The sequence below is a fragment of the Chenopodium album genome, chromosome 26, assembly GCF_948465745.1.
Source record: "Chenopodium album chromosome 26, dcCheAlbu1.1, whole genome shotgun sequence".
NCBI classification, from domain to species: Eukaryota; Viridiplantae; Streptophyta; class Magnoliopsida; order Caryophyllales; family Amaranthaceae; genus Chenopodium; species Chenopodium album.
In genome coordinates this window covers 9,019,374-9,043,334 of record NC_137859.1, presented here as the reverse complement: position 1 = coordinate 9,043,334, position 23,961 = coordinate 9,019,374, and the positions used below count along the sequence as shown (strand labels likewise).

The window sequence follows — 23,961 nt, the reverse complement described above, 5'->3', positions numbered from 1 at the left end:
TGCCACTAATAAATCAAGAATTGAAATTGAAAAGTTGTTTTACTTGATTGAATTGATATTGGATTGATTGAATTGTTATGCATATGAGTCATCACCAAGTCTAAACCTGTAAATCACGTAAAGTGCAAGATGGATGAGCAATAAAACTCTGGATTGGTGCACTTCTGGAGTAATGACAATCAGGGGTTGGGGTACATGGGGTATTAGCCGTGTACTTTTCTCGAGGCCGTCTGATCTACGAGTCTCTTATTTCAAATATTTTTCAAAACTAGGAGTTAGGTGAGATCTCATACTAACTACGGTCACGGAGTCGCGCCCGTGGTCGTTGGATGTTTATTGATGTTTCCGAAAGGAGGCATGGGGTTTTTCTTTTATTGATGTTCCAAATGGAGCATGGGTTGGACAATTTTGTCTATTGCGTAATCCAATGAATAAAAATAATGATTTACCTATTATTAATTAATGGAGTCTTAGCAATATAAATAGTTGAGTCGTGTGTTGAGTCTATAATTTAATGATGCATGATGATTGATTATTGGTAGCATGTTATGGATTTCTTAATTTATTTTGCAGCTTGTATGTACTCAGCTTTGCTGATTGCGTGCTTTGTGTGTCTTTCTTTGGTCATGGCCTTCGCCTTTCAATGACCCTGTGACGATCCAATTTTTACACTTGTAATATTGGGGAGCAGAATTATCACAGGTTCTTACACATCTAGCATTCATCAGGGTTGTGGGATCTTGAGTAGAGAGTTGGTTGTTTGCATTTTATTTCTTTTGCAAGTTTGAATTTATTTTTAATTCGATTTTATTCGACACTATTTCTTTTGGGTTTGAATTTATTTGAACACTGAATTTAATCACTTACTACTTTTATTGGGTTTTGAATAAGGGCCTTAATGGTTCCAAGTTGTATGACTTAATTTGGTTTCATTCGTTGGTTTTGAAACTTATTTATAACTGATTTAGTTTTTCCGCTGCTATTTTCTGATAAAGCCTTAACGTTTGAACACGTGACGGTAGCACGCCAGTAATTCTCTTGAATATTGTTCAGGGTCCTCACAGGTTTAAAGAGAGAATTATTGGGGTGTTACAAAGTGGTATCTGGGAGCTTAGGTTCGATTTAATTACCACTAAAGTTACTTTAAAAGTTTTTGGGCGCCTAACATTTTAAATCTTATGATTCTGGATTTTATGACGTGATTTAAGGTTAAACTTTAATTTCAAAAAAAAATTATTTTATTTTAATTAAAATAATTCTGCAGTTTAAATAAAATATATGTATTTTTATAAATTACTATGTTATTAATTATTTTTGAAATTAGTTGAATCTGCGTACTTATTTTATTCTTTAATCCTTAGTATTATTTATTTTATTTTATGTGTGAGATTTGGGTAGTCTTAAGAAGGGCATATAGGACAGATGATTTCTTTCTATGTGCATTATAATTTAATTCTTGGTGCCATTTATTTTGAATGTAGTTTTTATGCAAGTTATATTTGATTGTATACGTTTTATATAATCATGCAAATTTGGGTGTTGTGATCACCTAGAATCATGTGTAAGGATTAAAGAATACAATATAGATTAATTTGTGATGATTTGTGCAATGTAATGTGTATGTATGGATGATCATTATATGAAGCATGTAATTATGTGACTATTTGGTTATGCTTATTTAATGATGTTATTTATTATTTATTTGGTGTTTTAGGTTATTGGTAAGATCTATATTTTTATTATTTAATATCTCCTTCAATTTTTGCAACCAATGAGTGTTTATTTGAGAAACCTTATGATCAAATTAGGAATGTACTTGGAGAATTATTGATGAAATATATTTATTTGGTGATGATAAACTACGCGAGAGGAGTGTATGAATTTTGTTTTGGTCAAGCCGCATACTTTAAGGAGAGTGGAGACCCTGCATTTTTGTAGAACTAGGTAGTGAAAGATGAGTTTTTGTTGTTTTGAATTGCCATGAGAATTTGAGGAGCATAACTTTGGTGGAAAGAGAATAGGGATACGATTCGTGAGACAATTGACTTTCGTTGGGAGAATTTGAAAACCAAGTTGGAGAGAAGAAAATTTTGAGGAGCCCATGGATTCATAAACATGGAAATATAAATCAGGCCTTTTGGGTTAATAAATGTATTAACAATCATTATGGATTTAATGAATCGAGTATTTCCATGAGTACAGTAATTCGATAAATATATGGCTTTATTAATGATATCTTGCTATACTTGAAGAGTGAGGAGAATTATAATAGACATTTGAGGATTCTGTGACATTTTAGGGACGACTTGTAATATGCTCAGTTTTCGAAGTGTGAATTTTTATTAATGAGAGTAAGTTTCATTTTGGGACAAAAAAATTCAAGTGGTGAGTAAGTGGTCTACACCTAACAATGTGACCGATATAAGGAGTTTATTGGGATTAGATGTTTAAAGAGGGCTGTGAAGGACTTTTGAGGATTGTTGTATATACCTTGATGAAAGAGAGTTAGTTTGAATGGGATGAGAAGTGTAAACAAGCCTTTTAACTCTTAAAGAACATTTAATCGTTGCACTTGTTTTAGTCTTGCCACACACAAGACGGACTGAGGAATGATGAAGTTACCGTAAAGCCCATCTAAAAACTTTATTTCCACTCTTTCAGGGATTAAAAAATGGAGATATAATATACTACGTATATCTATTCATTTCGTAAAAATTACAATATTTAAGTTGGCATTACACAAAGTTTTAAATAAATTATAAGTAAGGACTAAGTAGAAATTTTATGATATACGAAGCATTTAATTGCTAGGGACTTGCTTGCAATTTTCAAAAGTCTTTAGCTATTAGCTTGATCATTAGAGCTAAAAAAATACAAATTAGCTTGACAATTTGTTTGAGAAAAAAAGTTTCTAAAATTTTATAGATTTATATACTAATATATTTAACCTTTTAAAGATAATTGAGAAAGTTAAGCTCATTTAAATAGCAAGCCATTAGCTAACCATTGGCGCACAAAGTAGCTACACAAAAATTTAGCTTAAAATCCTATGTGGCATGTCAAGCTTATTTGAGAATTAGCTTACCATTGGAGATGCTCTATAATAAGAGAGAGAAGTATAGAAGCTTCCTTAGTCCAATTTATAGCCAATCCAACCTTTGAGAATAATTCGCTTTTATTAATCTCTAATAACTTGTTGATCTCCTGGAATCGGGATAGATGGCCTAACCACTTAATTTGACCCTCATTCTCATTGAAAGTAAGGAATGTGACGTGAGAAGGAAATAAATAATAAAAAAAAGGTAAAGAAACCCTAATATAAGAGATGAGAGCTACAAGTCTAAGAGTCATACAAGTATAATATTAAGATGGAATAGTTGTATTGTATTTAATAAACGTTGTATCTTGTCTTCAAAAAAAAAAAAAAAAAAAAAAACCTTTGTATTTAATAAGTGTAACACCTAACACTCAACATATTGGAAGACATGAAATTTGTTTTTCTACATATGTTTGTTTGATGGAATCAAAAAAAAAAAACATATGTTTGTTTGAAGTGGGGCTGGTCGATGGTAGGAGGGTCTGGCCCAACCCATCAAAATCAATACAAGTAGCAATTATTTTAAAAAAAAAAATACTGTAAAAAATAAATCTAGGATTGGCTGTTTAAGTAATTAAGTGTTCAATTATATACGGAATAACGGAGGTAACAAAACTAAAATTCCGTAATTCTCAATTGCTCACTCGTTCAATGCACTACAGCAGAAAATTTCAATTTCAATTTCACTTTTCTAGGTAAGTTTCTTGACGATCCTTATTACGGAGTACGAGTATTATTTACAGTATTTTTTCTATCATTCAATTCTGATTCATGTAACCCTTCCCTTACCTCTAAGCATTTAAGATTTTAAAAATTATATACGAGTATATGTTGAAAATAAATTGTTACTCCACATTCATGCCTCAAACAGTATTATATACGTTTATGTGTTTTAGAGATGCATATACTATATTCTCGTTTCAAAGTATCTTGTCGTGTTGAGTCATGTATATAGTTTTTGGTTGAATTATACTTTGTGATTGTAATTTATAAAACCTACTGATTGATTCACACCAAAGAAAAACAAATAAACAATAATACTCGCATTATACTTTAAATGATTTTTATTTTATTTTATTTATTTATTTATTTTCTCTTGGTGTTAATGAATCACTAGGGCATTATAAATTACTTGGGGGATTTGAACCTGTGATCTATATATATTAGTATTAACTATTAGGCCAAGTAAGGCCTCGTTGGTAGCTTTCATGTGTTTTTTTTTCAATGTATATATAGCATGATGCTGTTTTCTTGTAAAAATTACACAGATATGGTGAGAACAGTGGATAATCCCAAAAAGAGTGGATGTATAGATGCAGATGATCGGATTTCGCAGTTGCCGGAACACATCCTCCACCACATTCTATCATTTATTCCCATTAAAGACACAACTCGAACTTCTACTTTGTCAAAGGAGTGGAATAGAGTATGCACTTCTTACAACATTTACACATGTTTGAGTTATGATCACAACTCTTTTGCCTTACAGTTACTACTTTCTTCTGATGCATTCGATGTGTGTGAAATAAGGGACAAATTCGTGGATTTTGTGGTAGGTAACTTAGGAAGAATAAGCCAACAAAAGTCACCGGTACTAAGACTATCTTTAGATGTGGCTGTATTTAACGCCGAGTTTTCTAGTTTAGATGAGTTGATGCATGTGGTTGGTAAAACTAAGGTTGAAGAATTGTGTGTTACCGTGCAAACAATTAACTCTCCGGTACATACAGAGTGGGAAAAGACGTTGGGAGATGTATATTACGAGTTTCCCTATCCAACTGTACTAGCTTCAAACTGGCTTGAATCTCTTTCTATTCGATGGTGCAAGTTCCCTGCGACAGCTGCAGGCACGTTTTCATCCCTGCGACAACTGTGGCTAGAACAAGTTATGTTCAGTGAAGATTCATTAAGCACTTTGGGAGTTGTTGTCCAGGGATCGAGTCAATAGATTTTGATTATTGCTCATTTTTGTTTGAAACCCTTGAGCTTTCGAAGTTTCCTAAGCTAAAGAAGGCTTCCATCCTAACAGCAGGCGAATTTGGTTTTCTCAGCAATGTTGACACTACAGAAACTAACCTAGAGAATTTTTATTATGAAAGTATTGAAAACAATTGGGTGACGAGTCCAGCTGCTTGTCGTAATATCAGGCAACTCCACCTGTATAATTCCCATGTAACCGCGCCTAATCTGTTTGAAGACTTTACAACAGCTTTTCCACTTATTGAGAATGTACGTATCAGCGAAAGTTTTGAAGGTGTAGATTGGTTCAAAGCTACTACTAATTATCATCTAAGGAGTTTAGATATACACTATAATTTTCTAATTCTTCAGAAGCTTTATGTAGATTGTCCAAAACCTGAAGTATTTCGAGTTTTATGGTGGTGTTTCAGAGGAGGTTTATATCAACTGTCCAAAACTAAGGACTTTTCAATATTCAGCCGATGCTAATGGTAACATCCCAAAGGTTGTTTCTGTTAACCTTCCGACTGCCTTATGGTATAGATTCAATTTTTATGTGGATAGTGATCATGACACGTCGTGGTTCATCAGCTTAAAGAAGTTCATAGAACAGATCGGAGGACACAAAAGCATTTGGCTATCTCTAAGAGTTAGCTCAAAGATGGTAGGTGCAACAATCTTTGTTTTCACTTTTGCAATACATGTGTTAGAAAAACATTATTCATTGTACTGTTTGTTTGCTTTTGCAAGGTTCAATTTGTTCTAGATGAATTTGAAGCAACTCCAATTTCTCAACTTAAACATGTCCACCTAGAACTGGAAATTCAAAGTACTAACAGGAAACATATAGGCCGTATAGCGGCTATTGTGGATGGTTTCTTTTGGGCTACCTATCCAAACACCTTGACTATACAAGGTTATCATTGTTTTGATGTTGTTAAGGTACGCCGATTCATTCCTATTTGAATGTTCAACTGTAAAAACGGATTATAAAGTTTCTGAAATAGTTGAGAAACTTGATATAACTATGCATATGTTTCTTTTTTTGGTTTTCAGTATTTGTGTGGAAGATTAGCAGACACGAAACCTCGAAATGAATCTTGTTGCGAGCTGCAATTATGCAATAAATATTGGTGGCATAACATGGAAGATTTTGAAGTTACTAAGGGAAATAAAAACATGACAGAGAACTTGGCGTCTTTGGTGGAGAATCTGGAGATGGAAGAAATGGAACAAACAAAATACCAAAAGAGTAGCTCTGACTTCAGATTTGAATGGTGCACCATTGAAGAAACCTTAGCAAGGTTTTTGGTGGCTATGCATAAATCATGATTATAGTACTTCCTCTCTTCTTCTTTTTTTTTTTTTTTTTTTTTTTTTTTTGGGTATTGAATTTAAGCATTATTTACATGTAATTTTATTTTGGTGTTAAGTGTTCAAGGAGTTGTCTTTTAAACTTGAAAAATCAGAGAAAAGTGATTGAACGTACTTGAGATGGGCGGAAGCCCATTTGAGATGTCTTCATTGCTGTGCTTCTCCTCCCTTGAATTTGCTGCAAAGCGTATCAAAATCTGGGGCAACTTCGTCAGCAACCTCATATTGAGACCATCTTAACATCCCATGGCGTGGATTCAGCCACCATACACCATATACTTGTTTTGGCCTCCTTGCCTCTCAGGCTCTCATCAAACTCAAAAAGAGGTTAATTATACAGGATTACAGGATACAATTTTATAACCAAGAAAAAAGTTGACAAAAATAGTATATGCCCAAAACCTGATAATTTCTCCATTAGGAAGCACTCTGTATAACTTTTATGTTTATAAACAAAGTACAGAGTATAAGAAAATATACCATTATAAACTTACATATTTATTACAGTCAAGCAAGCTGTGTTGTCTGCATCAATAAACTCTATTCAAGGCTCTATGATAATCTTCCCAGTAGCATGACCACTCATTATCCTACTCCAAGCTTCTTCAGCTTTCTTCAAGGGATGTTTTGAGTCTATGACTGTTTTAAGCTTTCCTTCCTTCACCAAATTCACCACATAATCAAAGTTTTCTGTCTTTGGAATCAAAAGCAGGGGAACCAGCTGCTTCTTAGAGAATGTCAGCTTCTTCAAAGCAAAAGTCATCATTGCACTTGGGGTAGGAGTTAAATCTATCACTTTACCAGTTGCACTCAAATTGGGTTCAAAGGTGGACCAAGGGATACCGCTTGCACCATGGATCACATAGTCATATTTCTTTCCTGATGGACTATTTAAGGACGCCCCTTCCGGGGTCTTGTAGTCAAGAACCTCATCGGCCCCTAAGCCCTTGACAAAGTCTAGGTTGCGAGCTCCACATGTTGCCGTTACATGCGTATTTCCCATCTTTGCCAGTTGGACTGCATAGTGGCCCACACCCCCTGATGCAGCTGTGATCAAAATGTTCTTTCTTTCACCACTTCCATCAAGCTTGATGTTTGCAGCCTGGGTAAGAGCTTGGTGAGCAGTAAGGGCAGCAACAGGTAGGGCTGCACCGTCGGGTGCTGACACTTCTGGTGGTCTGGTAACAGTCAGGTTCTCCTTTGCCACGGCGTATTCAGCAAGTCCACCCCCATTCTGTCAGTCAAAAATATTAATCAGTCACAACTTTGATTTTTGCCCACAGAAATCTCAGTTATTTGTTTGACGAGATAGGGCCTCTATGATCAAAATAGCAGGTGCGGCATGCCCCTCACTTGTAGAGAGTTCAAAAAAATGTATTCTGATTAAAAGAATTAGATTGGGGAAGCAAGCAACTTACAGCATGGCTAAGAATGGCCACGACCTTGTCACCAGTTTTGAACCTCTGTACAGCAGATCCAGCCTGGACTACCTCCCCAGCAACATCAGTTCCTGAACCAACACAAAAGGCAATCTTCAGCTACAAAAAAAAAAAAAAAAAGAAAAAAAAAGAAAAGAAAAAAAGGCAAGATTAATCATCTTCCATACAAAGAATTGACCAGCTAAAATCATAATCATTACAAGCTACCATTTGTACTATACCTTCTTATGCTCTTACACTACACAACTGACTGAACTGAGTATATTTTGAGGAAAATGGTCGCAGCCACAGCCCTTTCAGAAGAATGAAAATAGTAAAAACAAATTCCTAACTTAATGTACAACCTGTAATGAATTACAATGTCGATATAATAGCTTAAACAGCAATATAGAGAGATTAATTCTTGAGCATATATGATATAACACACTGGTATAATACAACAGCATTATCTACATCCTAAAAAAATAGCATTGATCTGCTTCAAACATATGAGATTCCAAGTTCCAACACAATTCGCCACAGAGATGGTTAACTTCTGCCACTGATTACTACCATCCACAGTCTTCTCACAGGAAAGAGGAGGGCAGAGAGTGGATAACACAAAACTACTTGTATATGTCAACTAAAAACCAAGAACTGAACTTTTGTTTTTAAAGGTTATTGCAAAGAATTAGAATCAAGCCATAAATTCAAGCAATTAACAGAGTAAACAATAGCCCAAGATAGATTGTATTGATGATCAGTGTAATCTCAATACAACTCCCTTCTTTCGAGAGGAAGGAATTCTCTCCAAAATTACAACTCTTCAACTTTTCTGAATGACTCTTCTTCCCTTCCCTCCCTTCTATTTATTACAATCTTCCCCTGTAGCAAACTATCAGTTCAGATAACAAAAATAACAAACTCCCCTCAGATTACTTAATTACCCTTCCTCTAACAAACTTCAGTTACAGAATTCCACATCAGCTAATCAAGTTGCATCAAGTTGCTGCTGGTTTGGGCTTCCTTCAAGCACAGGTGATGAGTATAGCAGGCTTGGGCCAAGCCCTTGCAGTTATGCATTAGCAGGAGGGGGGAGCGAAGGGGATAAACTTTTGCAGGAAATGAGTGTTAAATGGATCCAAAATATTGGATTTCTTAGGTGTAGTGCCACCCAGGCACCTACCCACCCCAAACCTCATGCTCAACAAGAAAAGCTAAGTGCATTGCACAGAGCCATCCACCCACCTCAAACCTCATGCTCAACAAGAAAAGCTAAATGCATTCTAAAATCACACGTTTCATAAATTTGACATATCACAGAAGATGATGATCAAGCTGCTTGAAGAGTATACAATTTTAGTTGCAATATAAGCCTCGAGCAAAGAGTGTAAATAAAACTACAGCAGCATCGCCAGTAAGAGTGTATGACATACCAGGTATCGTGGGGAACTTGCGGGGTAAGAAGGGTCGCAGAGCACCTGACTGTATCTTCCAATCAATCGGATTCAGAGTTGCTGCCTCAATCTTAACCAATACCTCATCAGCCTTTGGATCAGGAACAGCAACCTCAACATGCTGCAACATAAACAACACTATTGAGAAGACTTCAAGATAACATTTTGGTTCAAGAATATTGGCTGGTTTCTTGTTTAAGTTACTTTTACCTACTCAATAAATGCATCATAATTTTAAACACACGGCATATACCAATAAATTACTCTGTAGTAGTTATGAGCAAAAGTTCCAAAGTTAATATCATTATACTCTCCTTTTTACCTAACTGATTACAAAAGTCGGGCCACTTTGTACAATATGGGTACTTGGATAAGCAGAGCTAAGGTTCAACAAAAAAACATATGAAACATCAATGGCAAAGGGAGGTCGAAATTTCCAACCAATAAAAGAAAAACTTTCAATTCCCTAGGATGGGGGACAGAGGACAGACAACCAACATATATACAAAATGGACTAGATCGAGATGATGAACTAATTCACATTTAATAATTAAATAACCATAAAACCTCAAACAAAATTCTATTGATCGACTAATTTTAAGGGCATGTTCAGCAAAATGTAGCTGTTGAAGTGGTTGTTAGTTCTGGTTGTAGTCGTTAGCTGAGGTAGTAACAATTAGTTGTTAACATGATGTTAGCTGTAATGATAGACCATTAGTATGAGTATTTAGTAAAGTAGCAACTGACTAGTTGTTATCTTTAAAATTATTGGAAAAGAAACCAACAACAACCTCTACTATTCAAAAGCTACTCCATAATAATTTAGATTTTGACAAAAGCTACCTTCACTACTAAACACTACATCAATCACTACATTGCCAAACACTTTATTAATCCTAGTTCCAATGATCTCAAAGCTACATAAAGATATCTTAGGATGAGCAAAACATACAACTTTAACACAAGCATTATTCATGTAATTAATTTCACAACTCCCATATTCTGAATCTTCGGTGTACATCCTTCCAATGCCGGGATTAGCAAGTTCAAATTTAAAATCCTACAAAGCGTTAGTGTGTTACCAATTAGGGCAATTACCCTTTAATCAATTGACTCAGAAGAGAATCTCTGATCATCAAATTGTAGACTTGTAGTTGCTAAATTTGATGCATTATTTTAGCAACATTTGGGCCCAAACTTCTGCTTATAATAGACTGTTGATGCTCCTGGACATAATTTAATGGAATATACAGCATTCTTCAACACTTTCAGTCAATTTAATTCCTAATTCACTCTAATTTTCAATTCCTAAAACAATTAAGCTTATACTGTATATCCTTTAAACAAAACCCCATTTGTTAATCCACCTTAATTTCTCTAATTAATTCATTTATATATATAAAGTCAACAACTTCCATCTTCTATATACTATTACTATCATCCATTCATCCCCAAATTTACATTTTCAATTGCCATGCATTACAAGAAATACATACACAAAATATAAAAAATACTCAATTAATACCATAAAAAAAAAATCAATTAAAATCGATGGAAACTGAAATTTAGATAACAAACTATTTTTTTAATATAAAAATATGAGGAAAAAAAGGACCTTCAAGGCCTGAGCTCCACCACCATAGCCAGAATACTGAAGCGCGTGCATAAGTTTGGAAGCCATTTGAGCTTCAGATGTCAGATGATACTCTCTCTTTCTCTTTCAAGTCTCAGTCTTTGCCTTTCTAAGTTTTGGAATCTGGCTTTTTTTTGGGGTGAATTTCTTTTAGTTAATGAATATGATATGAATACATGAATCAAATTATTGGCATTTGAAAGGGAATACGTGGTTAATAGGGTGACCACATTTGTACAAAATCATGGATGTTAGCACCCCATTGTGGCTTGATTAAAGTTTTAGAGGTGGTAATTTGAATTATAGAATACGAAGTACGAAGTATCAAATTTCATTTATAAATGCTGTGGATACTTTTTTATGTGTTTATAATGATGTTTTCATTTGGAATCTTGATAATTTTCATAGAGTAGGAGAATTTTTTTAAATGTTCTTGATCTATAAAACATAATACAAAGTATAATCTTGTTAGATTTTATTTTAATTCGTCTTAATGAATAGTTTATTAATATTCAATTACTCTTGATACATAAAACATGTTATTGTTATGCAATAGTTTGATCATTTTGTCTCAATTGGAGAGTAACACAATCAAAGTGGGAAGATCATTATGAAACAAAGAGAGTATGAAGTATTATTGTTGATTGGTCAATTATTAGAATAATAAATATATAGACAAACAAAACAAGACTTTAATTTATCAATATTTACCATATGAAGTACTTTGTATTTTGTATAAACGCAAGCAAACTGATGCATGGTTGAGAAGTGTCACTCTTGGATTTGCTTATCTTATAGAAATATTTCCACTTTTGCAATACGATGATTTGATTGGCAATACTCCCACCTTTTCCAATTTTATCATGGCTCCAAACAGACACTCCCACTTTTTAAATGCAAGAGTTTGATTGGCATATCTATCAATACGTAACTATAACCATTAGCTTAATGAGGTTAACAAGAAACACAAATGATAAGTTGGCCTTAGGAGAGTGGATTATTTTAACAACACCCTTTCCTTGCCTCTCATCACACACAAATAATACACACAAAAAGTGATCAATTTAACAAGATTACAATTTACATGTTTATAACCAAGAAATTGGCTAACCAAAATATTCTATGCCCAAAACCTGATAACTTCTCATTAGGAAGTGTAACTTCAATATTTACAAATACTGTATAAGAAAATGGAGTATCATTATACTGTCAAGCAATTTATGGTGTCTGCATCAATATAATCTGTTCAAGGCTCTATGATAACCTTTCCTGTAGCATGACCGCTCATTATCCTACTCCAAGCTTCTTCAGCTTTAGTCAAGGGATGTTTCGAGTCTATGACTGTTTTAAGCTTCCCTTCCTTCACCAAATTCACCACATAATCAAAGTTCTCTGTCTTTGGATTCCCAAGCAGAGGAACCAGCTGCTTCTTAGAGAATGTCAGCTTCTTCAGAGCAAAAGTCATCATTGCACTTGGGGTCGGAGTCAAATCTATCACCTTACCAGTTGCACTCAAATTTGGTTCGAAGGTGGACCAAGGGATTCCGCTTGCACCATGGATCACGTAGTCATATTTTGTCCCTGAAGGACTATTCAAGGATGCCCCTTCTGGGGTTTTGTAGTCGAGAACCTCATCAGCCCCTAAGCCTTTGATAAACTCTAGGTTGCGAGCTCCACATGTAGCTGTAACATGTGTGTTTCCAAGCTTGGCAAGTTGGACTGCATAGTGGCCCACTCCCCCGGATGCAGCTGTGATCAATATGTTCTTTCTTTCACCACTTCCATCAAGCTTGATGTTTGCAAATTGGGTAAGAGCTTGGTGAGCAGCAAGGGCAGCAACAGGTAGGGCTGCAACTTCAGGTGCTGATACTTCTGGTGGTCTGGTAACTGTCAGATTCTCCTTTGCCACGGCGTATTCAGCCAGTGCACCCCCAGTCTGTCAGTTGTAATATAAATCAATCACAACCCTCAGAAAGCTCACTTTTTTGTTTTATGAGATAGGGCCTCAGTGACCAAAATAGCAGGTGACTGAGGTTAAGCATATCCCTCTACTAAAAAAATAAAAATAAAAAACGATTTGGATTGAATAATGAGAATGGGGAAGCAAGCAGCTTACAGCGTAGCTAAGAAAGGCCACGACCTTGTCACCAGTTTTAAACCTTTTTACAGCAGACCCGATCTGAACTACCTCCCCAGCAACATCAGTTCCTGAACCAACGTGAAAAATGGTCTTAAGCTGAAGAGGGATTATGCAAGACATAATCATTGTCGTCCATTCAAAGAATTGCTAGCTAGAGTAAATATCACTAATATACTATGCCTTCTTAAGCTTTTACACTACACATTGAGAACAATTAAAGGAAAATGGTTGCAGCTACGACACTTCTAAAAGAATAACAATGATAGTTAGCAAATCTTCTGTGTTCTGTCAAACTTGACGTACATAAGTGAAAGCCAAGAACTGCACTTTTCTTTATGAAGTGAATACATCAGCAGGAGTGGGGAGAGGGGGGGGGGGGGGGGGGGGGGGGGTGGGGGTGAGGGGGTGTGGGGGTAAACTCATGCAATATATGAGAGTTGAACTAAGTGCCTTCCACCCACCCCTCAACTTCATTCCCAAAAGGAAGAACTAAGTGCAATCTAAATTCACATGATTACAAGTTTGACAAAACATAGAAGATGACGAGTAAGCTGCTCGTGTAAACAGAGAAAATAAACTACAGCAGCATCGCCAGTATGAGAGTATGATATACCAGGTATTGTAGGGAACTTGCGGGGTAAGAAGGGCCGAAGAATACCATTCTGTATCTTCAAATCAATTGGATTCAGCGTTGCTGCCTCAATCTTAACCAATACCTCATCAGCCTTTGGGTCAGGAACAGCAACCTCAACATGCTGCAACTCAGACAAACCTAATTAGAAGGCCTAAAAATTACATTTTGGTTCATGAATCAGTCACTTTTTGAGAAGACCTTAACCTAATGACAGGACTTAAATAAATGAAAGTACAAGCATAAATCATCAAATAGATTTCATAACTCCCAAACTCTCAATCTTCGAACTGCATTGACCCTAAAAATACTCTGTGATCATCCAGCCAAAGGCGGGATTAACAAGTTCAAAACTCAAATTCCTACGTCGTGTTACTGATCACCCTTAACAAATTGACTGTAGTAGAGACTCTATTAGATTCTAAGCTTCATATTATATCTAAAACATTATATTAGACTGCATATTTTTAGTTTATACTCTGTTACAGACCAGTAGATACACCTAACCATAACCTCATGGAATAATTCTCATTCTTCAACCCTTTCAATCAATTAACTTCCTAATTAGCTGTTATATTCATTTCTAAAACTATTGGTTTCATACTTCCTTTTCAAATTTCAAGTCCATCAACTAGTCAAATTTTTGTGATTATACTACTAAGAATATAGTTTAACAGGTTTCAACAAAAAAAAAAAAGAATATAATTTAATTCTCTAATTTGTTATTATTTCTATTATATAAAATCCACAACTTTGTGTTTATTATACTAACTATCATTCCCCAAATCTATATTCTCATTTGCAGTAGCCCAAAACATACATATACAAAATAAGAAAATAACCAAATTAATCAAGAATTGAAAAACCAACCAAAAACATCAATCAAATTCGACGGAAATAAAAATTTAGATAACATTCAGTTCATAAAATAAGGAAGAAAAAAAAGAGAGAAAGAAAAAAAAAAAAAAAAAAAGGAAAAAGGACCTTCAAAGCATCAGCTCCACCACCATAGCCAGAATATTGAAGCGCATGCATAAGTTTGGAAGCCATTTATGCTTCAATATGGGCTTATTTGAGAGTATATTTTCGTTATAAAATCATCTATAAGTATGATCAGTTGATCACTATGATGACATTTTTTACACTTGACAAGGATTGAATACATAGTTTACAGGATGCCCACATTTGTACGAAATTGAAAATGTCAGCCTATTCAATGATTCAATGTTTTGAAATTGATAATTAACAGATATATAAATAAATTTGTATTGAATTCAATGAGTCAAATATTATGATTAAAATGATTTTAATTCATTAGGCCCTTCCCCTCCTATTGCCAACAGCTTAGATAGCAAAAAAAAAAAATGTTGCAATTACTTTGAAAAAAGGGGGAAAAAAATTTGAAAATTTGAATATCTGCTGTAACAATGATAATCATATACTGGTATACAATTCAAACTTTACAGCTAATGATAAACTAACAAAACTTGCTACTCGTTCTAGTTGCAAAATTACAAGTTTACAAGATTAAGTTTTAATTATGACATATTGATAAGTTGCTACAAATATACGTCGTAGTACAATGACTGGAGAGTGGATTATGTTTTATAACACCCCCTCGCCTCTCATCACACGCAAATTAAACACACACAAAAAGTGATTAATTTTACAAGATTACAAGTTACATGTTTATAGCCAAGAAATTGATTGACGAAAATATTATATGCCCAAAACCTAATAACATCTCATAAGGAAGTGTAACTTCAATATATGCAAACACAATATAAGAAAATATACCATTATACTGTCAACCAAGTTATGGTGTCTGCATGACTGCATCAAAATAATCTGTTCAAGGCTCTATGATAACCTTTCCTGTAGCATGACCGCTCACTATCCTACTCCAAGCTTCTTCAGCTTTCGTCAAGGGATGTTTCGAATCTATGACTGTTTTAAGCTTCCCTTCCTTCACCAAATTCACCACATAATCAAAGTTCTCTATCTTTGGATTCCCAAGAAGAGGAATCAGCTGCTTCTTAGAGAATGTCAGCTTCTTCAAAGCAAAAGTTATAAATGCACTTGGGGTGGGAGTCAAATCTATCACCTTGCCTGTTGTGCTCAAATTGCGTTCAAAGGTGGACCAAGGGATTCCGTTTGCACCATGGATCACGTAGTCATATTTGGTTCCTGATGGACTATTCAAAGACGCCCCTTCTGGGGTTTTGTAATCGAGAACCTCATCTGCCCCTAAGCCTTTGACAAATTCTAGGTTGCGAGCTCCACATGTAGCTGTTACATGTGTGTTTCCAAGCTTGGCCAGTTGGACTGCATAGTGACCCACTCCCCCGGATGCAGCTGTGATCAATATGTTCTTTCTTTCACCACTTCCATCAAGCTTGATGTTTGCAAATTGGGTAAGAGCTGCATGAGCTGCAAGGGCAGCAACTGGTAGGGCTGCACCTTCGGGTGCTGATACTTCTGGTGGTCGGGTAACAGTCAGGTTCTCCTTTGCCACGGCGTATTCAGCCAGTCCACCCCCAGTCTGTCAGTCATAATGTTAATCAGTCACAACTTTGATTTTTCCCCACAGAAAGCTCATTTATTTGTTTGACGGGATAGGGCCAATATGATCAAAATAGCTGGTGCGGCATGCCCCTCGCTCATAGAGTTAAAAAAAAATCTATTCTGATTGAAAGAATTAGATTGGGGTAGCAAGCAACTTACAGCATGGCTAAGAAGGGCCACGACCTTGTCACCAGTTTTGAACCTTTTTACAGCAGATCCAACTTGGACTACCTCCCCAGCAACATCAGTTCCTGAACCAACACAAAAGGCGATCTTTAGATACAAAGGGATCATGCAAGATATAATCATCTTCCATGCAAAGAATTGATTAGCTAGACTCATAAACATTAATTCAATAAGCTACCATTTGTACTATGCCTTCTTATGCTTTTACACTACACATTGAGAACATTTTAAGGAAAATGGTTGCAGCCACAGCTCTTCCAGAAGAATAAAAATGGTTATAACAAATTCCGAACTTGATGTACACCCTGTAATGAATTAAATGTTGATATAGCAGCTTAATAAAACAATATAGAGAGCGTCAATTCTTGAGCATATATGATATAACACACTGGTATAATACAACAGCATTATCTGCATCCTAAAGAAACTAGCATTGATCTACTCCAAACATTTGACATTTCCAAGTTCAAACACAATTCACCACAGAGGGGGTTAACTCCTGCCACCGATTACCACCATCCACAGTCTTCTCATAGGAAAGAGCAAGGGCAGAGAGCGGATAAACAAATCTACTCGTACATGTCAAGTGAAAACCAAGAACTGAACTTTTCTTTTTGAAGGTTATGCATCAGCAGGAGTGGGGAGGGAAATAAACTCCTGCAAGGAGATGAGTGTTAAATGGACCCAAAATATTGGGGTTCATAGGTGCAGTGCCATCCACCCATCTAGTGCATTGTGCAGTGTCATCCACAAACCCCAAACATAATGCTCAACAAGAAAAGCTAAGTGCATTCTAAAATCACACATTCACAAATTTGAAATAACACAGAGGATGAAGATCAAGCTGCTTGAAGAGTATACAATATTAGTTGCAATAAGTTAAGCCACGAGCAAAGAGTGTAAATAAAACTATAGCAACATTGCTAGTATGAGAGTATGACATACCAGGTATTGTGGGGAACTTGTGGGGTAAGAAGGGCCGAAGAACACCCGCTTGTATCTTCCAATCAACCGGATTCAGTGTTGCTGCCTCAATCTTAACCAATACCTCATCAGCCTTTGGATCAGGAACAGCAACCTCAACATGCTGCAACATAAACAAAATTAATGAGAAGACTTCAAGATAACATTATTTGGTTCAAGAATTATTCACCTGTTTGTTGTTTAAGTTACTTTTACCTATCAATAATTGCATTATAATTTAAACACACGGCATATACCAATAAATTAGAGACTATGAACAAAAGTTCGAAAGTATCTCTCCTTTTTTTTACTTGTAAATGATTACAAAAGTCAGCTCACTTGGTATGATATGTACACTTGGATAAACAAAGCTAAAGTTCAACAAAAATCATATGGAACATCAAATAAAATGGCAAAGGAAGGTCGAAATTTCCAACCAATAAAAACTTTCAATTCCAAAGGATGGGGGATGGACAACCAGCATGCATACTAAATTTACTAGATCTAGAAGATGAACTAATTCACATGTGTTTCCGCATTATCTTAACGTTTAATTAATAACCATAGAACCTCGAATAAAAAAACTATTGATCTATCTAAATTTAGTTCCAATGATCTCAAAGTTATCTAAAGATATCTTAAGGATGAGCAAAACACAAAAGTAAAAATACAAGCATTATTCATGTAATTGATTTCACATTTCCCAAATTCTGTATCTTCAATCCACAGGGTGGGCATCCTTCCAATGCAGGATTAGCAAGTTCAAAAACATCATATTGGTTGGTAAATTAGAAGCATTATTATAGCAACATTTGAGCCCAAAATTTAGTTTATTAATAGACTATTAGATGCTCCTAGCCACAACCTAATGGAATATACATCATTCTTCAACCTTTTCAATCAATTATATTCCTAATTTGCTCTATTTTTCAATTCCTAAAGCAATTGAATTTGTACATTCTTATCAAATTTCAAGTCCATCAAACAGTCAAATTATTATACAAGTAAAAACATATAAAAAGAAAACAAAACCCCATTAGTTATTCTACCTTAATTACTCTAATCTATCCATTTTACAGTAGTATATAAAATCAACAACTTGGTTATCTATATACTATCATTCCCCAATTTTACATTTTCAATTGCCATGCATTACAAGAAATATACATATAAAATTATAAAAACACCCATTTAATACCCCCCCCCCCCCCAAAAAAAAAAAAAAAAAAAAGGAAAAAAACACACACAAAAAACCCCAATCAAAATAGATGGAAATTAAAGTTTACATGACAATTTTTTTATTTTTGTAAAAAAAGAAAAATATCAGGAAAAGAAAGGACCTTCAAGGCATCAGCTCCACCACCATAGCCAGAATATTGAAGTGCGTGCATAAGTTTGGAAGCCATTTGCGCGTCAGATGATACTCCCTCTTTCAAGTCTCAGTCTTCTTACCACAGTTTGAGAGGCCTTTCTGAGTTTTTGGTATTTGGCTTATTCTTGGAAGAGTTTCTTTCCTTTATACTATTGATGAATATGAACACATTATTATAAAATTATCGCATTCGTAATATAAAATCACTAATTCAACGTTATTGACGTTTGACAAGGACTGAATACATAGTTTACAGGATGGCCACATTGGTAAGAAATTAAATGTCAGCCTATTCGACGATTTACAGTTTTGGAGGTGATACGGACAATAAAAAAATCTTAAGATAAAAAATAATCTTAGTCCAATGATAGAAATAAGTTGAATATTAGAAAGAAAAAAAAAAAACCATTTATTAGTTTGATAAGTTGCTACATACGTGTATATACTTAGAACAATGATATGCGTAACATAGACTTAAAGAACTAGAGCTGGTGACTTATGAAACGACATGAACCCTAATCGGAGTTATTGAGGGAATTCACACAAACCCAAGTAGAGGAATATATACTAGTATGGCAGTATGAAGTGCTTCGTATTACATACCTAAAGCTCTGAAATCTTTAAGCCAGTAGTAGTATCTGTCTATATGTAATTTCTATTCAAAGCTCTATTATAACCTTTCCCGTGGCATGTCCACTCATTATCCTACTCCAAGCATCTTCAGCTTTACTCCAGGGATGTTTTGAGTCTATGACTGTTTTAATCTTTCTATCCTTTGCCAAATTCACAACATATTCAAAGTTCTCTATCTTTGGAGACAGAATTAGAGGCACCAATTGCTTCTTAGAGAATGTTAGTTTCTGCATAGCAAACATCATCATCGCACCAAGGCCAGGAGTCAAGTCTATCACCTTACCAGTTGCACTCAAATTAGGCTCAAATGTGGCCCAAGGGATGCCCATAGCACAATGGATCACATAGTCGTATTTCTTTCCTGATGGGCTTTTCAAGGAAGCTCCTTCTGAGGTCTTATAATCAAGAACTTCATCAGCGCCCAAGCCCTTAACTAAATCTAGATTACGGGCCCCACATGTTGCCGTTACATGCGTGTTTCCAAGTTTTGCCATCTGCAGTGCATAGTGACCCACACCCCCTGATGCAGCCGTGATCAATATGTTCTTCCTTTCACCACTTCCATCAAACTTGATGCCAGCATGGGTAAGTGCTAGGTGAGCAGTAAGGGCAGACAGAGGCAAGCCTGCACCTTCAGGTACTGATAATTCTGAGGGTCTAGCAACTGCCATGTTCTCCTTTGCCACAGCATATTCAGCCAGTGCACCACCAGTCTGTCAGTCGCAACAAAAATCAGTCACAACTTTAGTTTTCCCCACATCGTTTAAGAAACTATTTCCAATTGAAAGCACAAGGATATTAGAAGCAACTCAGCAATAAACTTACAGCGTGGCTAAACAGGGCCAGGACATTGTCACCAACTTTAAACTTCTTTACAGAAGATCCAGCCTGGACTACCTCCCCTGCAACATCAGTTCCTGAACCCACGAAAAGAAATGGTCTTCAGCAATATATTGAAGAATCTTGCAAGGTTATCATCTTGTCTTAAATAAAAATCATTATTTCGTAAAGGTAGTGACAGTTATAAGCTTTTCAAAGTTTTACACCATGCAATGAGAGCATTTTTTTAAGAAATTGGGTGTGGCCATGGCGTTTCCAGGAGAATAATAATGATATGGACAATAACATAGCAATTCAAAACTAAATGTGTGTCCTGAATTAAGTATTTATTGTTCTGAAATCTGAACATTTAGACACTTATTTAATACTATAAGATTATATGGTTCAAACCTTGAGATCTCCATTAAAAGTCATTGAATCACATCCTCCACAGCTTTCTCAAAGGAAAGAGGGGGGTTTGAGAACAAAACAATTAGTTATGTCAACGGAAAAATAAGAGGCGCACGAAGATGACAATTAAACTGTATAATAAGTAAGCAATCTTAACAGCATTAAGGTAAACCTCAAGGAAAGAATTTAATTAAGAAAGCAATGCAGTATGACAAACCTGGTATATAAGGGAACTTTCGGGGTAATATGGGCCGAGGTATACCCTCTTGTATCTTCCAATCAAATGCATTTAAAGATACAGCCTCAACTTTTAACAAAACCTCATCAGCCTTAGGATCAGGAACAGCAACCTTAACACGCTGAAACATAAATAACAACCCCCATGAGAAGACTTGCTGAAGGCAGGTATAAGAAGTTAAAAACCTACATCATAAGGAATTAACCCAACAGACAAGTAACAATTGTTCTGAGCTCTAATCACCACATTTTCAAGCTCATATATCAGAAACTTTCGGTCCAAAAATGAGATTAGAACAGACAAGCGTTAATGATCCTTTACTCCTTAGTCCTAAAGCTCCTAACCATATCTTTTCAGATTATACTTTGTAGTTTTGTACAACACTTATTCGAGGGTGACCTATTCATAAGAGGGACAAGAATCATTTGTACCATTGTTTTTATTGTATATTCGAGCATTAATTTATACATAAATAACATCAAAAATGTTGTAAGCTAAGATCAAAAAATAACCATCACACTTATCTTTAATATAGCTAATTGATGATATGTTCAATATACAGATACTTTGCGAATATAGTGATATATTCATTCCAGTATTCAAATTGATATAGTACATAATTATAATTTATAAACAAATCCCGGGCTTCAACCTTACAAACCAAGAACATTCTATTTTTCCAAGTTTTTCTATCATCTCTCCATTAATACAACAGCACACAATTGAAATTGTAGTTTGCTAATTCTCTACTCCTAAAAATCATAAAATTAGCATCTTTATTCTAACTCCAATTCATCTCCTTACATATAAGAATTACAAACCCAGATAAAAAATCAGAGATTAACAAAGTATTATAAGAACCCAAGTGCAAAATCATACTATAAATTACAGAAATTGCAAAATTAATTACAATAAGAAACCCCCCAAAAAAGGGGAGAATCTCCTTACCTAGGAATCAAAAACCCAGATAGAAAATCAGAGATTAATAAAGTATGATAAAAACCCAAGTGCAAAATCATTTAAATTACAGAAATTGCAAAATTAATTACTATAATAAACCCAAAAAAGGGAAAAAATATACCTTTAATGCAGCAGCTCCACCACCATAGCCAAAATACTGAATAACATTCATTAATTTGGGTGCCATTGCTCCACTGCACTTGGAAGAGGATTAATTGGGTATTTATTCAGAAAATGACTGCAATTTGCGATATGAAATTTCAAAGTGGAATGTTCAGTCGTCTCTGCCGCCATAGAAGAACATTGACAATCACTGGAAGTTTCAGGATCAAGGCGCGCAACCATTTTGGTGTAGTTGCGATCATTGGGCGGGCCGGGCCAAGGCCAAATAATCAGCCCATTTCTCAGTTCGGGTCAAACTTCGGGCCAAAAGACAGTGTGCAAACTCGCTCAAAAATAGGTTCGGGTTGGAACAATCTGACCAAAACCCGTTTAAATCGGGCTGAGCCACCTTTGGTTAGCTCTATTTTGGTGTGTTGTTTTGAGACTTTGTGTTTGTGTTTGTGACTGATGCATTAGTTTTTGAAAGTTTAATTGATATATTACTAAGCACATTAGAAATTTAGAATGATATGAATAATACGATAATTAATTCGTGTTATTGAAAAAGTTTAGGTAATAGTTTCAAAGTGACTCTCGCTCCAGGTTTGATCATTTCAATTTTAGGTTGAGTTTATTCAGGTTTGATAGCTTCCATGAATTTTGGGTTGGGACTCTTGGGAGCAGTATTGTGTTAGGGCTTTAAGCCAATACATGATCAAGTTATTTCGGATTATTGCATTGGATAAATCTTTGTATATTTGAGCATTTAGGATTTAGGGTTCTATCAAGTCATTTATGGTCGACATGTATTCATGTGGAGTAGAAATTTAAGTTAAATTTGCTGAAATAAAATACTTTGTAATATATAAGCACAAATTCTTATATTGTCCTTGTACTTCATAGTACCGAGAAAGATAATTAGTTATTTAAAAACATGAAATGTGAGAGATAGTTAATACGAAGTAATAATTAAAAAATATCTCTTCAATGAAGAGGCTCAATTATATTGTATCACTCTATTTATTCTATAGCATAGGATCAATTATATTGTATCACTCTATCTATTCTATATTTATATCAGGTCCCAAATCCAATCATCCAAATTTCTCTTATAGTAAAAATTGTGTAATTTGCTCATGAAACCGGCTTATTGAGATAGATGAAATACACAATGTGTGATTGATAAAAAAGTGGCAATAATTAAAAGCATGGACAATGATAATACTTCATTATTGCTTTGCGCTAAGAACACCCGCCTTGGAGCAGAGTTTGACTTCATACATGCCATGCACGAATGCATGATTACACATTTACATGCACATTGAATTGAAACACTTCTACATACTAGTGATACTACTTTGTTTTATCAACATATACATCCCCTTGCTATTCTGCAAGGTTCATCTATTTAATGTGTACTCCGTACACAATAATTTTCATAGTCAGATTTTACATAATTACACTACTAATGCATTAATTTCTCCTAGATTAATCCGATGGGGTCAATCGTCAATGCCATTTGTCAGATTTAAAATATTATAACTAACATAGAAACATGCATTAACTTTTCCTAGATTAAATCCAATGGTAATTGGTTTAAAACCAAACATTTTACATAAAATTAAATCAATTAAAATCATATAAAGATCGATAAATCTTTTTCATAATACCCAAATTACGGAGTACTAATTAGATCAGAAAATATTATGAAACAGAGTAAGTAATTAATAATTGGTTCTGCACCCGTGTCTCACAAGCTATTCAACAATTATATCGAACAATTTCCCCAAAGTTGGGGAAGCAAGTCAAGACTAAAATGACCAAGAAATTAAAAATTAGAAGACAAACATTAATATAAGAGTTGGTCAAACCAAACCTCATGTATATTATTATTTCATGCATATGGTTGTTTATAAATGAACGTAACGAAGCTTCCAAGCAACCAATTAATTAATTAATGAAATGGTTAATTTACTTGATTATACGTGTGAGCTGGTAATAAA

At 34.9% G+C, this 23,961-nt stretch overlaps 4 protein-coding genes and 1 pseudogene across 4 annotated transcripts; 1 reads left to right on the top strand and 4 right to left on the bottom strand.

Moving 5' to 3' along the window:
- Positions 1-4,367: 4,367 nt before the first annotated feature.
- Positions 4,368-6,388, top strand: LOC145616763 (uncharacterized). Its single transcript, XM_081671493.1, has 5 exons — positions 4,368-4,944; positions 5,031-5,326; positions 5,442-5,720; positions 5,807-5,998; positions 6,113-6,388. The coding sequence occupies exons 1-5, from the start codon at positions 4,368-4,370 to the stop codon at positions 6,386-6,388; spliced, it is 1,620 nt and encodes a 539-aa protein (XP_081527619.1).
- A 417-nt stretch (positions 6,389-6,805) lies between these two features.
- On the bottom strand, positions 6,806-11,165 carry LOC145616440 (quinone-oxidoreductase homolog, chloroplastic-like). The gene is made up of 4 exons (XM_081671154.1): positions 10,921-11,165; positions 9,285-9,426; positions 7,849-7,940; positions 6,806-7,664 (listed from the first exon to the last, which is right to left on the bottom strand). Exons 1-4 carry the CDS (start codon positions 10,984-10,986, stop codon positions 6,975-6,977), a joined length of 990 nt encoding a protein of 329 aa, XP_081527280.1. The 5' UTR covers positions 10,987-11,165; the 3' UTR covers positions 6,806-6,974.
- A 1,003-nt stretch (positions 11,166-12,168) lies between these two features.
- On the bottom strand, positions 12,169-13,198 carry LOC145617983 (quinone-oxidoreductase homolog, chloroplastic pseudogene; annotated as a pseudogene).
- A 2,212-nt stretch (positions 13,199-15,410) lies between these two features.
- On the bottom strand, positions 15,411-19,031 carry LOC145616364 (quinone-oxidoreductase homolog, chloroplastic-like). The gene is made up of 4 exons (XM_081671074.1): positions 18,764-19,031; positions 17,406-17,547; positions 16,434-16,525; positions 15,411-16,251 (listed from the first exon to the last, which is right to left on the bottom strand). Exons 1-4 carry the CDS (start codon positions 18,827-18,829, stop codon positions 15,562-15,564), a joined length of 990 nt encoding a protein of 329 aa, XP_081527200.1. The 5' UTR covers positions 18,830-19,031; the 3' UTR covers positions 15,411-15,561.
- Positions 19,032-19,160: 129 nt separating this feature from the next.
- Positions 19,161-22,389, bottom strand: LOC145616365 (quinone-oxidoreductase homolog, chloroplastic-like). Its single transcript, XM_081671075.1, has 4 exons — positions 21,978-22,389; positions 20,876-21,017; positions 20,254-20,345; positions 19,161-20,141 (listed from the first exon to the last, which is right to left on the bottom strand). The coding sequence occupies exons 1-4, from the start codon at positions 22,041-22,043 to the stop codon at positions 19,455-19,457; spliced, it is 987 nt and encodes a 328-aa protein (XP_081527201.1). The 5' UTR covers positions 22,044-22,389; the 3' UTR covers positions 19,161-19,454.
- Positions 22,390-23,961: the final 1,572 nt, after the last annotated feature.